The 19,394-nt window shown below is 42.8% G+C and overlaps 1 protein-coding gene across 1 annotated transcript in view; it reads left to right on the forward strand.

Annotated features, from left to right (window-relative positions):
* The window catches only part of RYR3 (ryanodine receptor 3), a 368,605-nt gene that overhangs the window by 104,678 nt on the left and 244,533 nt on the right, over positions 1-19,394 (forward strand). The window contains exons 12-16 of the mRNA XM_047863199.1: positions 923-1,044; positions 11,616-11,784; positions 13,133-13,268; positions 16,164-16,259; positions 18,028-18,146. Coding sequence (XP_047719155.1) covers positions 923-1,044; positions 11,616-11,784; positions 13,133-13,268; positions 16,164-16,259; positions 18,028-18,146 — 642 coding nt within the window. The remainder of the gene's footprint in view (positions 1-922; positions 1,045-11,615; positions 11,785-13,132; positions 13,269-16,163; positions 16,260-18,027; positions 18,147-19,394) is intronic.

Below are 19,394 nucleotides of genomic sequence, written 5' to 3' on the forward strand. Positions count from 1 at the left end.
TTGATCCTTTCAAGGGAAAATGCCACTGACTTCCATCTTCAAAGCTGCTAGTCCTGCCCCAGAATTGTATCCTGATGTCACTGGTGGTCAATATGTATATTTAGCTTTTAGGTAACTGATTTGAGATCAGTAATACACTGCCCTTTATAACAAGTATTCATTGAGTACCTCTTAGATTCTAGGAAACGTGCTACGTGATTTGCATGTAAATCATTTAGTCCTCAGAACCAACCCTATAAGTCCATTTGATGGTGAAGTTGAAGCAAAGAGAAGTTAAGTGACTTGCTTAAGGTCACACAGCTGGGAAGTAGCAGAGTAGGACTGGAACTCACATCAACTAATACCAGAGCCTATGCTTTCAAACCCCCTCCTTAGCCTCCATGAGAAGCAAACTACGACCTTGAGCTGCATCCCCATTTGTACAGTCACCTGTAGCTAGCTATCCTTCAGGAGGGGAATCTGAGCCTGACCCCAGTAGAGGATCTGTTAACCCAGTAGAGTTTTCTGTCTAACTTGTTATTCTTCCTCAATTTATCTCTGGACAAAAAGACTCTGAACAAAGTGACTTTTCCCATTTCCAAGGGTAAGTTTTTGTGTTGATTTCAAGAGAAAAATCTATTGTAAAATATGTTTTCACCTTTTCAAATTGGCCGTCCTAAGGAATTTACTGTAACTCATACCATAGTAGCACATAAAATTTTATTTTCCTCAAAGCACCGTGTCTCAGGAATGATTCATAGGTCAGTAATAGGGAGTATGGGCAAAATAACTTTGTTAATGTCCCATTTTCAAATGGACCCAGAGGAACCTGGTTGGGGGGAAGGAATACAAGGGATGAGGTAAATAAATACTGCAAGAAAAGTTGACTGTCCAGCTATGGAGTCACGTATAAACGGCCCTGGTTCTTTTGCTCTGCGGGTAGGTCATACTCCATCAGGAAGGCCACATGGATGACGGGCTAACACTGCAGAGATGCCAGTGCGAGGAGTCCCAGGCTGCTCGGATCATCCGGAACACGACAGCCTTATTCAGCCAGTTTGTAAGGTACATAAGCTTCTTCCCTTTATCTGATAGTTTCTACTCTGTGGCCATCCAGTCCTACCTACCCCCACTCCCTTTTCAATACTTGAAGTTTTCAGGAAATTATTAAACACCAGCAAAGAGTTTTACCACAGAGAGCTTGGGACTGAATCTTATTTCCCAGCAAATGACCTCCTACCAGCTTCGCCCTCTGCCCAACAGATGCTTGAGTCCCATTGGTTACTGAGGTTGGTGTCATGAATACCCAAGGTCTCCTCCAGAAAATTAAGTGACGACTGCCAAAGCACTTTAAATCCCTTCGGTATTAGTGTGTGAAGAGGGGAGAAACAGATCCACACCCTCCCGTGCTATTGAGAAAAGCTTTCTACATCATTCAGAATCGTTGCTATGGTTTTTGATCCAAGTAGATTTGCATTGAAAGCCTTGTGTTACCCACCTATGGCTGAGACCTAAATGGGAAAAGTAACTGAACTGCCTGCTTGGATCATAATCCCCTGGATGCCGAAACAATGCTGCCAATGCAGAACGCTGTGGATTGTGTTCACCAATTACCATGAGAAATGGATTCTGTTGTAAACAGTGCAGTGTTCCAAACCGTCCTTTTTTGTAGGAGAATATCTCTAAAGCCAGGGGGGCTTAAATTGTGTGTGTGAATTTGCATGAAATAAGAAAAAAATTTTATGCCTTTACTTTTCCTGTTGGAATAATGTGATCCAAGCAATGTGTGTCAGTTAGGATATAGGCTAAGCTGCCGTTGTAATTCAAGATGTACACTCACTTCTCTTTTAAGTAATAGTATAGGTTAGGCAGGGTCTGGCTCCAGGGGCTCAGGTTCCTTCTATCTTGCTGCCCTGAGATTTACAGGTTCTTAAAGTGCGTCCCTGACCCAGCACAGCAGCATCACCTGGGACTTGTTAAAAATGCACATTCTCAGGTTCCACCCCAGACATATTGAATCAGACACCTGGGAAGCGGTACCCCCAGAAAATCATGTTTTGATAGGCCCTCCAGTTGATGCTGAAGCATAATAAAGTTTACAAACCACTGCCCTGGAATAGAGGTCTTACCCTTGGCCACATACTAGATTTCTCTGGAGAGCTTTTACCACCCTGATGCCAAGGTGGCATCTCATACCAATTGGATTAGAATCTCTGTGGTGGGATTCCACCTCTAGCTTTTGACTAAAGCTCCCCAGGTGATTCTAATATTCAACACCATTGAGACCAACTGTCCTGCTATATTTTCTTCATCTACATGATCAAAAAAAAAGCTTGCTGGCACCATTTCTCAGGTTGCATACTGCCAAAAAAACCCAAAAGAATGGAGGGTGTGGGGGAAGAAATTGGAAGCGGCGGAGGGCAAGAGATTTTTTTTTTAATATAGGACCCAGAAATAGATCACGTTTTCTTTAACTCTACTAGTTAAAACTAGTCATGTGACCACACCTCGCTGCAGGGAGGCTGAGAAATAGAACCTCTGGTTGGTTGGCCATGTTCCCAGTACCACTCAGGGGGTCCCGCCGTGACTAAAGCAGAGAAAGGAAGGCAGACAGTTAGGTACTCCTACCGCAGAAGGGAGCTGAGGCCTTCAAGTCAGCCATTCTGTCTGCCCCTGCCACTGGTCTCCTGTGATCCCTGAGCAAAGTGGTTCCTCCCTTCTGTGCCATGTTACATGTCACCTGCTCCCCTTCTTCATAGAAAGGGTATAATATGAATGAATAGCTTGGTATAGGCAGGAAAACATACCTGTGTGCAAACAAGAGTTTTTTGTGTAGTCTGGACTGTCACCAGAACCATGACCCTAGAGGTTGGATGGCTTTATTTGGTTCTTGGTTCTCTCAAACCCTGCCCCTGTGTCTGTCTTAAAAGTCCCTGGCCTCTGCTTCATAGATATGCAAAAATTAATTCAGAATGAATCAAAGACCTAACTGTAAGACCTAAAACCATAAATACTGGGAGAAGAAAACAAAGGCTTGAATTTTTATGACCTTAGATTAGGCAATGGTTTCTTCAATATGACACCAAAAACAAAAGCAACAAAATACAGAATATGAAGCAACAATACATACAAAAAGTATGTAAACTTTATCAAAATGAAAAACTTGTTTACTACAAAGGGCACCATACAGAAAGTGGGGGAAAAAAACCTACATAATGGGAAAGAATATTTCAAATCATACATCTGATAAAGGATTTGTATCTAGAATAAAGAACTCTTACAACTCAACCTTGAAAAGACAATTGGGCCAATTTACAAATGGGCAAAGATCTGAATAGACATTTCTGCAAGGAAGATACACAAATGGCCAATAAGCATATGAAAAGATGGCCAGAGCCATTAGCCAGGAGGAAAATGCAAATCAAAACCACAGTGAGAGAACACTTTGCTCTCACAAGGATGACTATAATTAAAAAGACTTAATAAGAAGTGTGAGACAGGAAGTAGAGAAATTGGAACCTTCATACACTGTTGGTGGGAATGTAAAATGTTAAAGCCATTTTGGAATGCTGTCTGGAAATTCCTTAAAAGGTTAAACATAGAGTTACCATGTGACCCAACAGTTTCACTCCTGGGTGTATACCTAAGATATATGAAGCACGTCTACTGAAAAACTTGGACACAGATGTTCAAAACAGTATTGTTCATTATAGCCAAAAGGAGGAAACAACCCAAATGACAAACTGATGAATGGATAAATAAAATGTGCCTTATGCATATCTGTGCAATGGAATATTATTGGTCCGTAAAAAGGAATGAAGGACTGATACATGCTATTTGTGGTATGAGTCCATTTATACGAAATGTCCAGAATAGGCAGTTCTGTGGAGACAAAGTAGATCAGTGGTTGCCTAGAGCTAAGTTGGTTGTAAGGGTCAAGGGGAGTGACTGCTGACGGGTGTGGAGTTTTGGTCGAAGCTGATGAAAAAGTTCTACAGTTGATTGAGGCCATGGTTGCAAAACTCTATAAATACACTAAAAACCATTAAACCACTGAGTTATACCCTTTAAATAGATGATTGTATAATATGTGAATTATATTTTAATAAAGCTATTACTTTAAAAAGTCAGTGGGAGTTACATACCTGACAGTGGGAAAATTATTTTTAAGCAGCTTTATTGGGCTATAATTTACATATCATAAAATTCATCCTTTTAAGTATGCAACTCAGTGAATTTTAATAAGTTTACAGAGCTGTGCAACCATCACCATAATTCACTTTTAAAACATTCCAGTCCCCCCAAAAGATTGCTTATGCCCATTGCAGTGTATATCAGTTCCCACCCCCAGCCTTAGGCAACCAGTCATCTGGTTTGGGTCTCAATTTAACACATTTATAAGTTAATGTATACAATATGTGGTCCTTGGATCCAGATTTTCCCTTAGCATTACATTTTTGAAGTTCATCCCTATTGTAGTACATAAGGGTGTTCTGTTCCTTCTTATTGCTGAAGAGTGTTCCTGTGTATGTGTATCTCATAATACACATCCACATATAAATGTCTGCATATGTATATGTATGATTGTGTATATACATACACGTGTGTATAGAGAGATCTATCTATAGGGAGAGATGAACAGACAGGTACAGATGCACCTCACTTTCTGTTTGCCCTTTGAGGAACAGTGGATTTTTTTCTATTTTTGCTTATGATCAGTAATGGTTCCATGGATGTTTGTGTAAAAGTCTTTTGATATATATTTTAATTTTTCTTAGGTTAATATCAGGAAATGGAATTGCAAAGTCATGTAACTCATTTAAACATTTTTATATTTTTATGATAAAATATACAAAGCATAGAATTTACTTTTGTAACCATTTTTAAGTATACCGTTTAGTGATGTTAACTAAATTCAAATAGTTGTGCAACAGTTACCACCATCCGTCTCCAGAACTTTTACATCATTTCAAACAGAAATTTCATACGCATTAAGTAATACCTCCCTGGGGCGCTTGCATGGATCAGTTGGTTAAGCATCCAACTTTGGCTCAGATCAAGTTTTCGGGAGTTCGAGCCCCACATTAGGCTCAGTGCTGACAGTTCTGAGCCTGGAGCCTGCTTAGGATTCTGGGTCTCCCTCTCTTTCTGCCCTTCCCCAACCTGTGTGCATGATCTCCCTCCCTCTCTGTTTCTGTCTCTCTCAACAATGAATAAACATGAAAAAAACTCCCCATTTCCTCCCTTCCCCTCCCCCCTCCACAGCCCCCCCCCCACTTCAGCTCCTGGTAACCATTATTCAACCTTCCTGTGAATTTGACTGACTTAATTAGAATCTACAATATTTATCTTTTTGTGCCTTGCTTATTTCACTTAAAGTCTTCAAGATTCACTCATATTGTAGCATGTTAGAATTTCTTTCCTTTTTAAGGTTGAATAATATTACGTTGTATGCAAATACTACATTTGGTTTATCCATTCATCCCTCAGTGGACATGTAGGTATGTTCAATTTTTTAAGAAACTGAAAACCTGCCTTCCAAAGTAGACACACCATTAGACACTCCACACAGAAATATATAAAGTTCCAGTTTCTCCACATCCTTATTGTCTGACTTTTGATTGTATATATTCTAGTGGATATGAAGTGGTATCCCATTATGGTTTTAATTTGCGTTTCCAAAATGACTAATGATTTTTAACATCTTTTCATGTGCTTATTCGTATCTCTTCTTTAGTAAAATGTAATCAGGGCTTTTGCCTATTTTTTTAGTTGGGTGGTTTGTCCTCACGCTGACATTTGACTTTTTTTTGTATCTTCCGGATGCATGTTTTTTATTGATTCATGATTTGCAACTGTTTTCTCTTAGTTTGTGGCTTTTCTTCTCATTTTCTTAATGCTGTCTTTTGAAGCACAAAAGGTTTAATTTTGGTGAAGTCCTATATGGCATAACTTTTTTTCTGGACTGTGCTTTTGGGTGTCCCCAGAGTCACCAAGACTTTCTCCTGTGTTTTCTTCTGAAAGTTATATAATTTTAGCTCTTATAGTTAGGCCGAGGTTGCATGTTGGATCAATTTTTATACACGGTCTGAGGTAATACGAATTGAAATTTATTTTTTTAAGTGGATCCTGTAGATACCTCGTTGTCCCTGTACAATTTGCTGACAAGACCATCCTTTCCCCATCACATTGCCTTGGCACCTTTGTCAAAAGTCAAGTGACCGTAAATATAAGGGTTTATTTTTGGACCCTCAGTTCTATTCCACTGGCTTTCATACCTGTGATTATGCCAAAATGACGAGCATAGCTTTGTAGTAAGTATTGAAATCGGATACAGTGAATCCTCCAGTTTTGTACTTTTTTTGCAAAATTCTATTGGCTCTTCTGAATCCTTTGAATTTCCATATAAATTTTAGGGTAAAGGTGTCAGTTTTTGCAAAACAGCCTGCCAGTGTTTTTATAGAGAATGCTTTGAACCTTTAGACCAATTTTGGGAGAACTTTTATCTTAATTATCCTGAGGCTTTTGATTCATAAACATAGAATGTCTCTCCATTTATTTTTCTTGAATTCCTTTCAGCAGGGTATTACAGTTTTCAGTGTTTAAGTATTGGGCTGCTTTTGTAAAATTTGTTCCTAAGTATTTTTTTTTATGTTTATTTTTGAGACAGAGAGGCACAGAGTGCGAGTGGGGGAGGGACAGAGAGAGAGGGAGACAGAATCCAAAGCAGGTTTCTGACTCTGAACTGTCAGCACAGAGCCCCACGTGGGGCTTGAACTCCGTAACTATGAGATCATGACCTGAGCTGTACTCAGACGCCTAACCAACTGAGCCACCCAGGTGCCCCCTAAGTATTTATTTCTGATGCTACTACAAATGGAATTATTTTCTTAATTTCTTTTCAGATTTTTCACTGCATAAATAATACTGGCATATAGAAATTGAGTTTTTAAAATATCCATCATATATCCTGTGACTTAATTGAAAATTATTATTCTGGTGGATGTGTGTGTGTGCACACGCGTGCTTTATCTACATAAAGGGTCCTATCATCTGTGAATAAAGAAAGTTTTATTTTTTCCTTTCCAATATGGATGCCCTTTCTTCCCACCCACCCCCACCACCACGTCATGACTGCACTGACTAGAACATCCACTATGATGTGAAATCAAAGTGGAAGGAACAGACATCCTTGTTTTGTTCCTGATCTTAGCAGGAGAACATTCAGTCTTTGATTATTAAATATGAAGTTAACTGTAGGGTTTTTATAAATTCCCTTTATTGGGATGAGGAAGTTCTCTTTTTATCCCTAGTTTGTTGAGAGGTTTCTTTCATCTTGAATGAGTTAGATTTTGACAGTCTTTTTTTCTTTGTCTATTGAGATGATTGTATGGTTTTTGCCCTTCATTAATACAGTTCCATTAGAAGACGTTACATTAACTGAGAATAGGGTGTTTAATTTCTCACTAGTAGGTTGACTTGTCTGTTTCTCCCTCAATTCTCTCAACTTTTGCTTCATATATTGTGGTCTCTGTTGTTACGTGGTTATATGTTTATAATAGGTATATCTTCCTGATAAATTGACTCTTCCATAGTTACAAAACATTTCCCTTTTTTCTCTGTGAACATCTTTTATCTTCAAGTCTGTTTTGTAGAGCCACAGCAGATGCCTTATATGCAGATTATGGTTACTGTTTGCATGGTGTAAGTTCTTCAGTCCTCTTACTTGCAGCCTGTATCTTTGAATCTATAAAGTGGTCTTATAGAGAGCATACACTGAATTTTTATTTTTATGTGCTCTGACAAGTGTCCTCCTTCTATTGGTGTGTGTAATCCATTTATAGATAATGTAGTTATTCAAATTGTTGGATTTATGCCTGCCATTTTGCTGATTTTTATAGATCTCATGTTCTTTTTTCCTCTCTTCCTCTTATTGCCTTCTTTTGTGTTAAATAGATATTTTCTAGTTTACCATTTTCATTTCTTTAAGATTTTTTGGTTTGTTTTTATTTTGCTACTGTTTTGAGTTATATTCCTAGTGATTGCTCTAGGAAACTCACTCTGTTTTGGACTTCCAACACTCCACCTCGGATTAATACTAACTTACATAAAATAAAGCAACTTTGCTCCAGTATTACTTTCCTCCTCCTTGTGATAATATTGTCATGTATATTACATCCCCATATGTTATAAGCCCAGTTGTATCATTATTTTCTTATCCATTTGTGTTTTTTAAAATATAAGAACAAAAGAGAAATGAATATGTTTATACCATATTTTATATTTACTTGCACACAATTACCTTTACCAGTCCTCTTTATTCCTAGATGTGGATTCTGCTTACTGTCTGGTGTCATTTTATTTCAGCCTGAAGGGCTTCCCTTAGTCTTTCTTAGAAGGCAAGCCTGGTTGTCTTGTAAATATTTCTTACAAGTATTTGCTGATGGACCTGCTTGTGGGCTAGATGACACATTCAGAGTTCAGACAGTTTTAGGTCTGTCCTGGATTTTGCTTTCTGCTTGTTCGAAACCTCATAATCGGGCAGAGATGAGTAGATAACTAGGTCCGTCTCCAGTACTTTCTGAGCACGTGTGGCCTTGCTCATTGTCTACCCCACCTTGTTAGAACTTCTTTGGTCTGAAGCTGGAAGAAAGCATGGAAACAGCCTCAGACTGAAACACCATAGACTCCTACTGTTCTTACTGAGGCTCATTATTTAATAAATCAGTCAGTCAGTCGATCAGTCTCAATTTATTGTATGGCTTTGGTCAATTTCCAGAGTCCTAAAACAATTGTTTTAGATGATTTATCCCAAGTTTATCATTATTTTGCGGGAGAGAGGATTTCCTGAGCTCCTCACTCAGCTGTTCTGGATGTTTCCCTTTCAATGGGGGACATTCTGGATTCTCCAAGCCATAAGATTTTTTTTTTTTTGGAAGAAAGGAGGACTACTGAAAAACAAACCCATGCAGCAGCGAAGGGGGCTGCAAAAGCCATAGCACTTGAAATTTTCAAGAGCTGGGAAATGAAGGATAAAAAATCATTTGTGAGTAAGATTCTCCTCTCCTGTCTCTTTTGAGAAACCAACAGAACATGCTGTGTACAGTGGAAGCCAGAAGGACAGGGGGTGGCCTTCTGGGAAGAAGCACATTAAAGTTAAATTAATAGGGAAGGAAGAAGAAAGAACAATGAGGAAGAAAGGTTGGCGTTGGCTTGTGCTGTCTCATCATCCTCTGGTCAGTTGCTGGGAGCTGTCCAATAGGACAGATGAACAATGTGAGGGGTGAGGGAGTCTCAGAAATCCTGCTGACGAGTAGATATTGCCCAGCTGTCCTGAGTTTAACCTTATGATCGAAACAATACATAAATAGTTGTGTTATGGTAATAGTATGGTAAATATTCAGAATCCCTGGGATTGTACTTGAATTAAACAAAAGAAGTCCTTGGAAAGATCTGAGAAGGTAGTGGGGCAGTGGCTGAAGTAGGGAGTGAAAGATGGCTGGGATAAAGTAGGTACCATTGTAGGTAGTTCTGAATTGAGACATCATCTTGTCCCTATCCTTCTTGGTACATCTGGGCCTCCTCCCTAAGGTTCTGGAGTAGAACATGAGCACCCCGAAGCCATTCAGAGGTCGTGTCTGTTTCCCCACTGCCGGGCATGTGGTATGTGCTCTGTTTTGAGGGAAGGGGGGGGATCTGCCTTAGTCCAGCGGAAGACTATTATATTGAGGTGTCTCGCAAGAACAAGATAAAGCAATCAAACATTGAGAACCCACCGAAAAAATTAGACCCAGAAGGACCCTGGCAATAGTAGATAGTACCTTTCCTATTTTCCAGGGGGAAAGTGAAGCCCAAGAGGCTTAGAAGCAGGCACTCCAGATAGCACATGTTCATGGCATTGACTATAACTTGGGTTTCCCAAACCCCTGTAAGTTGCCCTTTCAAACTACAAAATGCCAGCAAACCTCTTGTATGTTTTCATCTTTATTTTAATCACACACTTTTTACTGAACTGGTGTCATTGTTTCTAGTAGACTTAAAATGTTTTTATAAAGGGGGGCGAGTGGGGCTAGGGGACTCTGCAACTGGACCAAACATACTGGGGAGACTGTGTTCATTTTTCTCTGAATCGAGAACTGGAAAGTCATTCCCAATTAGGTTTTGTAGTCTCAAACCTTCACCTCATGTCCTCACAGCAGGTATACTATAATATCTCAGATAGTCATTAGCATTCCTTGAGCACCTCCACGGTCCAGAGTACACACTCATGAGAAGAATCTCCCTGCCTGTAATCCACTGGTGTTCTGTCCTTACTGCATGCACTTGTCATTTTTTTTTTTATGTTTGTTTGTTTTGAGACGGGGTGGCAGGCGGGGGGGTGGGGAGAGCTCCCAACCAAGCTCCATAATGTCAGTGTAGAGCCCGATGTGGGGCTTGAACCCATGAACCATGAGATCATGACCTGAGCTGAAGTCAGATGCTTAGCCCACTGAGACACCCAGGCGCCCCAACACTTGTCATTTTTATGTACAAAATTGGAATTGTCACTTCATAAGCTGAGGGTTCTTAGGGCTTATTAAGCCTTTGCTTCAGGCCTAGATAACAGTCTTTTCTTAGCATGTGTCCAGGTTAATATATAACTAAATTCACTGTAAATTCAAGGAGAAGGCCTTAGAAATTGACCCAAGGAAAAGCCATGACGTTATTTATACCAATTCCACCAATTCCCAGTCCCCTGGGGCCATGATGCATTTACACGGGGGCTGGCTCCATTTCCCCCTTCCTCTTTTTTAGCCTTTACCTTCCAGAAGGCTCACCAGTGTACCTGCCAAGGACATGGGAAATTGAGGGCTTATTTTGCCATCTGTGGAGGTTTGTGGTCTCTCTGCATTGACAGGATTTAATAACAAGACATTTTGAAAAATTATGACAGAGTCAGAAACACAGATTCAGGATAGAAGGATCACAACAGAGAAAGAGCGATGGTGGGGAGGGTAACACTGAGGAGGGAGAGGGACATGAAGACAGAAGGAGAGAAGGATGTCACAAGATGGGGGCGGGGTTGTTGAGAATGAGGACGGAGGGCACACAGAGGAAGTCCGAAGGAGATAACAAATGAGGAAGGGGGAGCTGGTGTGTGAGTGCACATGCATAAAACCTATAAGAGAAAAACACATGCAGAGACATGAAAAATGTGCAGATAGAGAGACACATGGAGAGAGAAGACAAAAATACAGATGGAGGGAGAGACCCAGTGATAGAAGCCCTTCTGCCCCTATGTTTACCCTATTCCAAGAAGAATCTGTGATAGTTCCAAACAACCATGAGTGAATAAGTTTATGATTTTTAAATCTGTTTTTACTTTTAAAAATGAAAAAGTGTGGCAGACGGCCACAGGTCATTTCCCTTTATTTATGAAATAGCCTGAAAATCGAAGCAGGCGTTTTCTTCCGTTGTCTGTTGGTTGGCAACTGCCAGTTTGTGGTCATTCCCTGAGTGACTGCTGCAGGAAGCCGTGCGCTGCGCCCCATGTGGGGCAGGTAAGAGCCAGGATCTGGCGGGTGCTTGTCAGGGACACTGCCTGAAGGCCCATATCTGAGCCACGTCCACGTCCGTGTCCGTCTTGTGTTCTTTAGTGGAAACAATCGTACGGCGGCCCCCATCACCCTGCCGATAGAAGAGGTCCTGCAGACCTTACAGGACCTGATCGCCTACTTCCAGCCCCCGGAGGAGGAGATGCAACACGAAGACAAACAGAACAAGCTCCGCTCACTTAAGAACAGACAGAATCTTTTCAAGGAAGAAGTAAGTCTAGAAAATTGAACATCGCGATTCTCTTTGCGTCCGCCGCTAAAACATCCCTGTGATTGCATTTGAGCCTTGTGTGCATGCATGCACGTAGTTATGAAAGAACAAGAAAGGAAGGAAGCTGGGAAGAAAAGGATTAAATAGAAGCCAACCTTCCCTGTCCATCGCACCGGGTTACACTACCAATGTACGTTGTAACCGTGCACATTGGCACACTCAAACCAAACTGTATTTGAGAGCTTTGTTGCCACAGTGCATGTGTGTATCCCAAATCTATTGTTACTAAACCTCAACTGTTAGAGCATGCCATTGGCTGTGATTCCCAAGTTTTGGAAGATGTTAGAATTACCTAGAAAACCTGTTTGAAAAAATACACATGGCCAGGTTCTGCCACTTTGGAAATGACTGAGGAGCTGGTTTGAAAGGTAACAAGTAAAGAGCCAGGTCTGACTTAGAACCTGAGCATCTGAGTCACCAGAGATGGGACCTGGATGCAAGGAAAAACAAACCTGGGACTTGGCAGGGGCTCTGGCTCGGGTTCTGCCTCCGTCCTTGGTTAGGCGGGACCTTAGGTCACATGCCTTCTTTGAACACTGACGTGATGATTTGGCAGTAAGAGGCCATGGTCGCCCTCCTGCCGGGCCGCCTTTCCCAGGGACAGGGCTTATCCCTTGGGCATTTCCAAAGTCATTGGCCTGGAATATAAGACTGGCCCTGCTCAGTCTTCTGATCCAAGCAGACTGGCTTTGGGGACATTACGCCTGAAAGGCTACTGAAACTGTATGTCTTTAAGAACAACTAGGCACAGATGTTTTCACTGGGCGGCATAGTATTGTAATGTAGAAGAAAAGTAGTTAAAAATCCACTTTGATTTTATTGTCTCTTAACCCTACCCTCTTGCCAGCGGGAGAGGGAGGAAGCAAGCATGGTTTTCTTTGCGCATCTGAATGGAACTTCCTGAACTCACTTGACATTTGACAGGAAAATAAGAACTATACGTAGGGCTGTTTCTGGGTGAGTCAGAACTATTTCCCACCAGACACAGAGCAAGCTTTTGTGAGAGTCATTCACGCTCCCTCTTGTGATAGGTCCTTAGATTGAGATAATCACATGGGGGCAAACCTGCCACGAGGAAACCGCTAACTCATGCTCCAAATGGATGCCCCGTGTGTCTCAGAGGCATAAGAATGTGTACATTTTGTTTTTAGGGGGAAAAAAAGATCGTGAAGGTCTGTTAGCACATTAGCATTACGAGCTTTAAAAGGTGAATGATGTGGGAGGGAAAAGAACAAAAGGCTCCTGCTTTCTCAGGGGCTTTCACTCTTTCCCCCACTCTCCTCTGCAGGGAATGTTGGCCCTTGTGTTAAACTGCATCGATCGCTTAAACATCTACAACAGCGTGGCGCACTTTGCAGGAATTGCAAGGGAGGAGAGTGGCATGGCTTGGAAAGAGATCCTGCGCCTGCTATACAAACTGCTGGGTAAGCACACCCCCGGAGCCTCTCGCTGGGAGGATTTCCAAGGGTGTCTGTGCAAGATCGCCGATCCGGCCTCACTCCTTGGACACCTTTTGTTAACCGGTTGATTCCAGCCAGCAACTTACAGTACTTTCCACACTTAGAGCAAGAAGGCAGCAGCGAGTGGAAGGGGATTGTGATCAGCCCAGCCAAAACTACCTGTACAACCGTTGACGGTCATTACTCTCTCCGAACCTCAGTCCCTCCTCTTTTTTTTTTTAATAGTTGATTTATTTATTTAGAGAGCACGCATGCACGGGAGGGGCAGAGAGAGAGAGAACACACATGCGCACACAGGCACATGGGGAGGGAGAGAGGGAGGGAGAAAATCCCAAGCAGGCTCCTTGCTGTCAGTGCAGAGCCTGACCTGGGGCTCAATCCTAGGAACTGTGAGATCATGACGTGAGCCAGAAACCAAGAGACACTTAACTGACTGAGCCACCCGGGTGCCCCCAGTCCTTCCTCTTTAAAATGAGGGGGTGCGTCTGTGTGGCTCAGTCGGTTAAGTGTCTGACTTCAGCTCAGGTCGTGATCTTGTGGTTTGTGAGTTTAGGCCCCACGTCGGGCTCTGTGCTGACAGCTCAGAGCCTGGAGCCTGCTTGAGATTCTGTGTCTCCCTCTCTCTTTCTGCCTCTTCCCCACTCACACTCTGTCTCTCTCTCCTTCAAAAGTAAATAAACATTTAAAAAATTTTTTTTAATTTTTTTTTTAACATTTTATTTATTTTTGAGACAGGGAGAGACAGAGCATGAACAGGGGAGGGTCAGAGAGAGGGAGACACAGAATCTGAAACAGGCTCCAGACTCTGACCTGTCAGCACAGAGCCCGACACGGGGCTCGAACTCACGGACCGCGAGATCATGACCTGATCCGAAGGCGGCCGCTTAACCGACTGAGCCACCCGGGGGCCCCTAAAAAAATTTTTTAAATAAAATGAGGGAACAAGACTAGAATATGTTTGCAGTGCATTCCACTTTTAGACTCGGGCACTTGTCACTCTTTTCAGCTCCCTGACCTGTCCCTGACCTCTTGTTGGTTGGTCGTGATTCCTGCCACTTTGGCCTGTTCGTTATTTCATTTGGGGGGGGGGGGAGGGAGGGGAGACAAAGGCGGGGAGTAAGGAGGTTCGGCGCCCAGCCTTTCTTCTCACAACACCAGTGGGAGTGATGTCCTGGGGCCTGCTCTAACCAGTGCCACCACAGGGCCCAGCCAGCAAGCTACAGGAGGAAGGCAGTGGAAGACAGTATCTGCCAGTATGGGAAGGTAACCACCTGTAGTTGCTTGGAGATGGTGACAAGGCAGCATTTGAGGGTTTGCTCACAAGTGTATGTCCCGTTAGAGAAAGTCCATAGAAAGTTGAGCGGGCCAGAGGGAGACCAGCAACGTCAGGTTGGACCCATTCTCGATGTCGAGGGTCAGGCTGATTGGCCTACCACCATTCTGTGTGACGTTGTGAAGTCCCTTCCAACTCTAATACTTTCTACCGGTATGCTCAAACTCAACAGCAATTATACAAAAACAAGCAGTTATTGAGCTTTTCTGCCAAGCAGTAGAATATCTTTTTGATCCGCCCAACAACACCTTCAGGTGTAGGCACTGTTAACCGTTTAGTCATGAATCCGAAGAAACTGAGGCTCACAAAGTCGTAACGCACCCAAGGTCATACATGTAGTATGGGAAGGAACTACGGTGTGAGGCCGCCTGACTCCAGCACCCTGTGCCTAACCCCTTTGCTGCTGCAGACCTGAAAGTGGTTTGGGGGGTCAGGCTCAATCCAGCCCTCCTCTGACTACGGAGGAACAAAGCAGAGGTCCTCAGGAAGACTTTTCCCTCATCCAGGTATCTTTGAAGCATCTGTGAAACCTGTCTTTGAAAACCAACAGCATGAAGAGCATGGGACCGGTGGTTTAGGTGGATTCATTGCAGAGGCCTGTGGAGGGAAGGTTGCTTGGTCTAGTTTGGTGAAAATCTCCTGACAGCATATTCTCTCCCACCCTTAGCAATGTTCTCTACCAGTGGTTCTCAACTTGGAGCAGGCATCAGAATCAGCTGGAGGGCTGGTTAAAACAGTCTCATCCCCAGAGTTTCTGAATCCTTAGATCTGGGATAAGGTCAGAGAATTTGCATTTCTAACAAGTTCTCAGGTAAAGCATTCTGGCCTCCACAGACCACACTTTGGGAACCCTCATCATATGCTAATGTGTTTTAGGTATTTTAGAGTTTCCTGTTTTGCAGTTATTGGCCTGTTCGTTTATTTTTAAAATATTTTTTTAATGTTTATTTTTTGAGAGAGACAGAGAGTGAGCGGGGGAGGGGCAGAGAGAGAGGGAGACACAAAATCCAAAGCAGGCTCCAGGCTCTGAGCTGTCAGCACAGTGCCTGAGGCGGGGCTCAAACTCATGAACGGTGAGATCATGACCTGAGCTGAAGTCGGACACTCAAGGGACTGAGCCACCCAGGCGCCCTTGCCTGTTTGTTTCACCTACCTTTCCAGCTGTTTCACTGGGATGCCTCCCTTTAGCATTGAAAAATAGCAACTCTGTAGCTGGGTTTAAGAAAACAGTGCAAAGAATGGAGTTCTTAAACCAGTAACCAAGCAGGTATCTGCTGCTGTGTTCCCACTGCTCTGTTCCCAGCAAGTATGCTTGGTACATAGATTCTCTGGAATAGTTGAGTGAATGGTAGATTTTCACTTTGCTAAGTATAGGAACAATTGTATCAAAGGGCTTGGAAGGGGAAGATGGTTAAACACAGTTCCTTTTTGTTGCTAAGCAGGTGCTGTGCTTAACAGTTTCCCAAGTTCTTATGCCCATCCTCCTGCCCTTTAACCTACATGTTCCAATGTGTCCTTGTTTGCAGCTGCTCTCATTCGTGGAAACAGAAACAACTGTGCTCAATTCTCTAATAACCTTGATTGGCTAATCAGCAAATTGGATAGACTAGAATCTTCCTCAGGTAAGTGTTGACAGGAAACCACTGAAGAAGGTGGGGTTTTTCTTTCTGGAAAAAAAAAAAAAAATAAAAGTTGTATCTTTGAATAATTCTGTTTTCCCACTGAGGTGTAAGCAACCCTCAAGTGATTACTTCAACAAAGAGAAGGTCCTGAATCTTCCTGGTGCTGCTGTGACTTTATTTAACCACTCTAACCCAGACTTCAATGATTTCCTTTTCTGTTTCACTTTTCACTTTGTGTGTTTATCTCCATCCCCTGGATCCTTTCATTGCCCCCCACCCAGGCAGTGGTCTCCTACCTGCTGCTTGCAGTTCTTTTCCTTGGGCTTCTAAACCCTCTCTGAACATGCTTATCCTGTTGTGGTTAAAAGCAGACGGAAGGATGACATGGATAGGAGGAAATGAGGGTCCTCCGTCTCACTAAGTCACCCTTGACATCTATCTATAATGCTTCTTGATGACTCACAGAGAATTTGAGCCAAGAGAATGGTTGTTGTTGGTAAGTTAAGTGACTGGGCTGTGAAGCTCAACCATTGGCTTCCTCAGTGGTGAGAGAACATGACAGCTGCAGACCCCTCTCTGGAAAGCTAAAAGGTTTTGATGCTTTTTTCATTGTCCAGAGGTGGCCTGAACTTGGACAGGCCAAAGGAAGGCTCCCCTAAGGTCTATCCACCTACACCTATGTATTCTCAAGCCCCTGTTTTTTCTTCAGTGCCTCCTCCATGGGCCATATTACATTTCATAATAATTTATGAAAACCTTGAGAAAACCGGAACCAAGGGGAGTGTTTTCAATAAAACCAATAAAGATACTGGCCAACTACTTCCCTTATATTTTCATCATGGTGTGTTACCCTTGGAGGTGCCAGGTTGCAGGGGCACAAGTTAGTGTTTAAGTCTTCCCTTCACAGAGAAAACCATCCAGTGTGCTGAGTAAAGAGGCAAAGGTAAACTTTATTTAGTGAGTTTATAGTTTGCTTGGTACACCAGTACATCTAAAATGAAAATACTTTCTGGGGTGGTTCCTAGAAAAACTCTTAGGCGAGGAACACTTAAAATATTTTCTAAATTATTTGGAAGGACCTCTAGAATTGATACTAAACTGGGCATCCGCCATTTTAATTAAGTATTGCTTGGTCTGACCAAGTGAAGAATTCCATTTTACCGCTGCTCCTCTACAGTGTTTTCTTTTTTTAACTGAAGTGTAACCAACATACAGTATTCTGTTAGTTTCAGGTGTACAATATAGTGATTCAGCAATTCTGTAAATTACCCAGTGTTCATCATAAGTGTGCTCTTAATCCCCTTGACCTGATTTCACCCACCCCCCACCCACCTCCCCTCTGGTAACCACCAGTTTGCTCTCTGTATTTGAGTCTGTTCTGTCTCTTGTTTTCTTTGTTTTGTTTCTTAAATTCCACGCATGGGTGCAATCATATAGTATTTGTCGTTCTCTGACTTACTTAACTTGCTGCTTCTCTGTATCTTGACATAGAAGGATCATGTCTTTGTCTAAGAAGGAGGAAGGTGAAGTTAGTGCCTAAGGAAATATCCTCTCTAAATCACAGACTTCTTAGGCCCCAGAGGCTCCTGAAGTCTATCAGAGATGGCTACAGTCTTTCTTCTGGCTGGAAATATTTAATACATTCAAGGAGCTGATAATATTCTGTCCCCTCAGGATGGTCCTTTCACTTATAATTCAGGTTTCTGAAGTACGGTCGGTTCTGCAGGTTCTCTTTAACATCCACACGATTTTTGTGGCATTTATACAGGTATCTTGGAAGTTTTGCACTGCATCTTGACTGAAAGCCCAGAAGCCTTAACTCTGATAGCAGAGGGCCACATCAAGTCTATCATCTCCCTGTTGGATAAGCATGGGCGGAATCACAAGGTGGGTACCAGAAAGAAGAACCCGAACAGGGATGGGCTTCTCCTGCTGCTTAATCACCAGTGTGTGTTACTGAGAGCATGTTGACTAGTCTCTTTCTTGGCTCTGATTTGAGGGTAGGGAAAAGAAAAACACCTTGGGAAACTGAGGTTCTGAAAGACACTTCCTGCCCTAGGAGCACACTCCAAGACAGACTGTCACACTGGGTCTTGGAGGTCCTCTCTCTCTTCCCACCAGCTTCGCAAGCCCAGCTCATCCATCACCTTCAGCCCTGAACATGGAGCCGACCGCATAAGGTGCTGGGCTGGGGTGAGTGCAAGACCTACCCTGGGGTCTAGGAACTTAGTAGTGGAACAGCTAATACCAAGCTGTAGAAAGAAGATACACAAAAATCAGATCAAAATAGCATAGAAAGTCTTGGCAACTGGCTTGTTATTAAATGAAATCAGATTTACCCTGAGCCGCACCAAGCGAAGGAAGTGAATCTACTTTTTTGCTCATGAGCAAGCAAGAGCACAGATACAAAACAGCTGTGTGCTTTGGGGCCTCATTTATATCATCTGCGCAATGGAGACAGTGCTACCTCATTTGCTAAGGTAGAAAGCTCCATCAGTTTTTTAGGGGTCTTAAAGTTCTGTCATCTCTGTTTTTATGGAATCATGTGTTGAAGACACCCGATTTGCAGGGAAAGTCTATTAAAATATGCTTTTTCCTGACTCTTCAACATCAGCCCTGTGGATGGGGATTTCCTGCCCTAATTAGTGAGCAGGCAGGTACCCCAAGGCCGAGAGGGTGTATTTCAAGAGCAGATGACATGAGCGGCCACGGTTGTGCTCCTGCAGTGACGAAAACTGAGCTTGGTCACTGGCCCTCTGTGTTCATCATCATTGGGGGGCGCTGCTTATTTGAGACACGTTTCAGGGGGTCCAGGAGAACAAGCCTCAGCAGCATTGCTTAGCTGTGCCTTCCTTAGGAAGCAGAAAAGCCATGGTCCTTAGCATCTGTGAAATGGCTTGGCAAAGAAGAGAAAGAAATATGTGGGGCCTGGAATTGCTTTCCCAAATGGGGTAAATCAAAAGCAGGCATGAGGCTCCAGCGTCAGACCAGCGTCTGTATGCTCCGACATGTTCTCTCATGTCAGCAAAGCATAATAAGAGTAATTGATAAGCACCCAGGAAACACATGGTCTGGGCCATGAGCTACATGCAGATGTCAGGAAGAGCCCTTTGGCTAGAGAAAAGCTGCTGTTGT

Source organism: Prionailurus viverrinus, chromosome B3 (genome assembly GCF_022837055.1).
Source record: "Prionailurus viverrinus isolate Anna chromosome B3, UM_Priviv_1.0, whole genome shotgun sequence".
In the NCBI taxonomy this organism is placed as follows: Eukaryota; Metazoa; Chordata; class Mammalia; order Carnivora; family Felidae; genus Prionailurus; species Prionailurus viverrinus.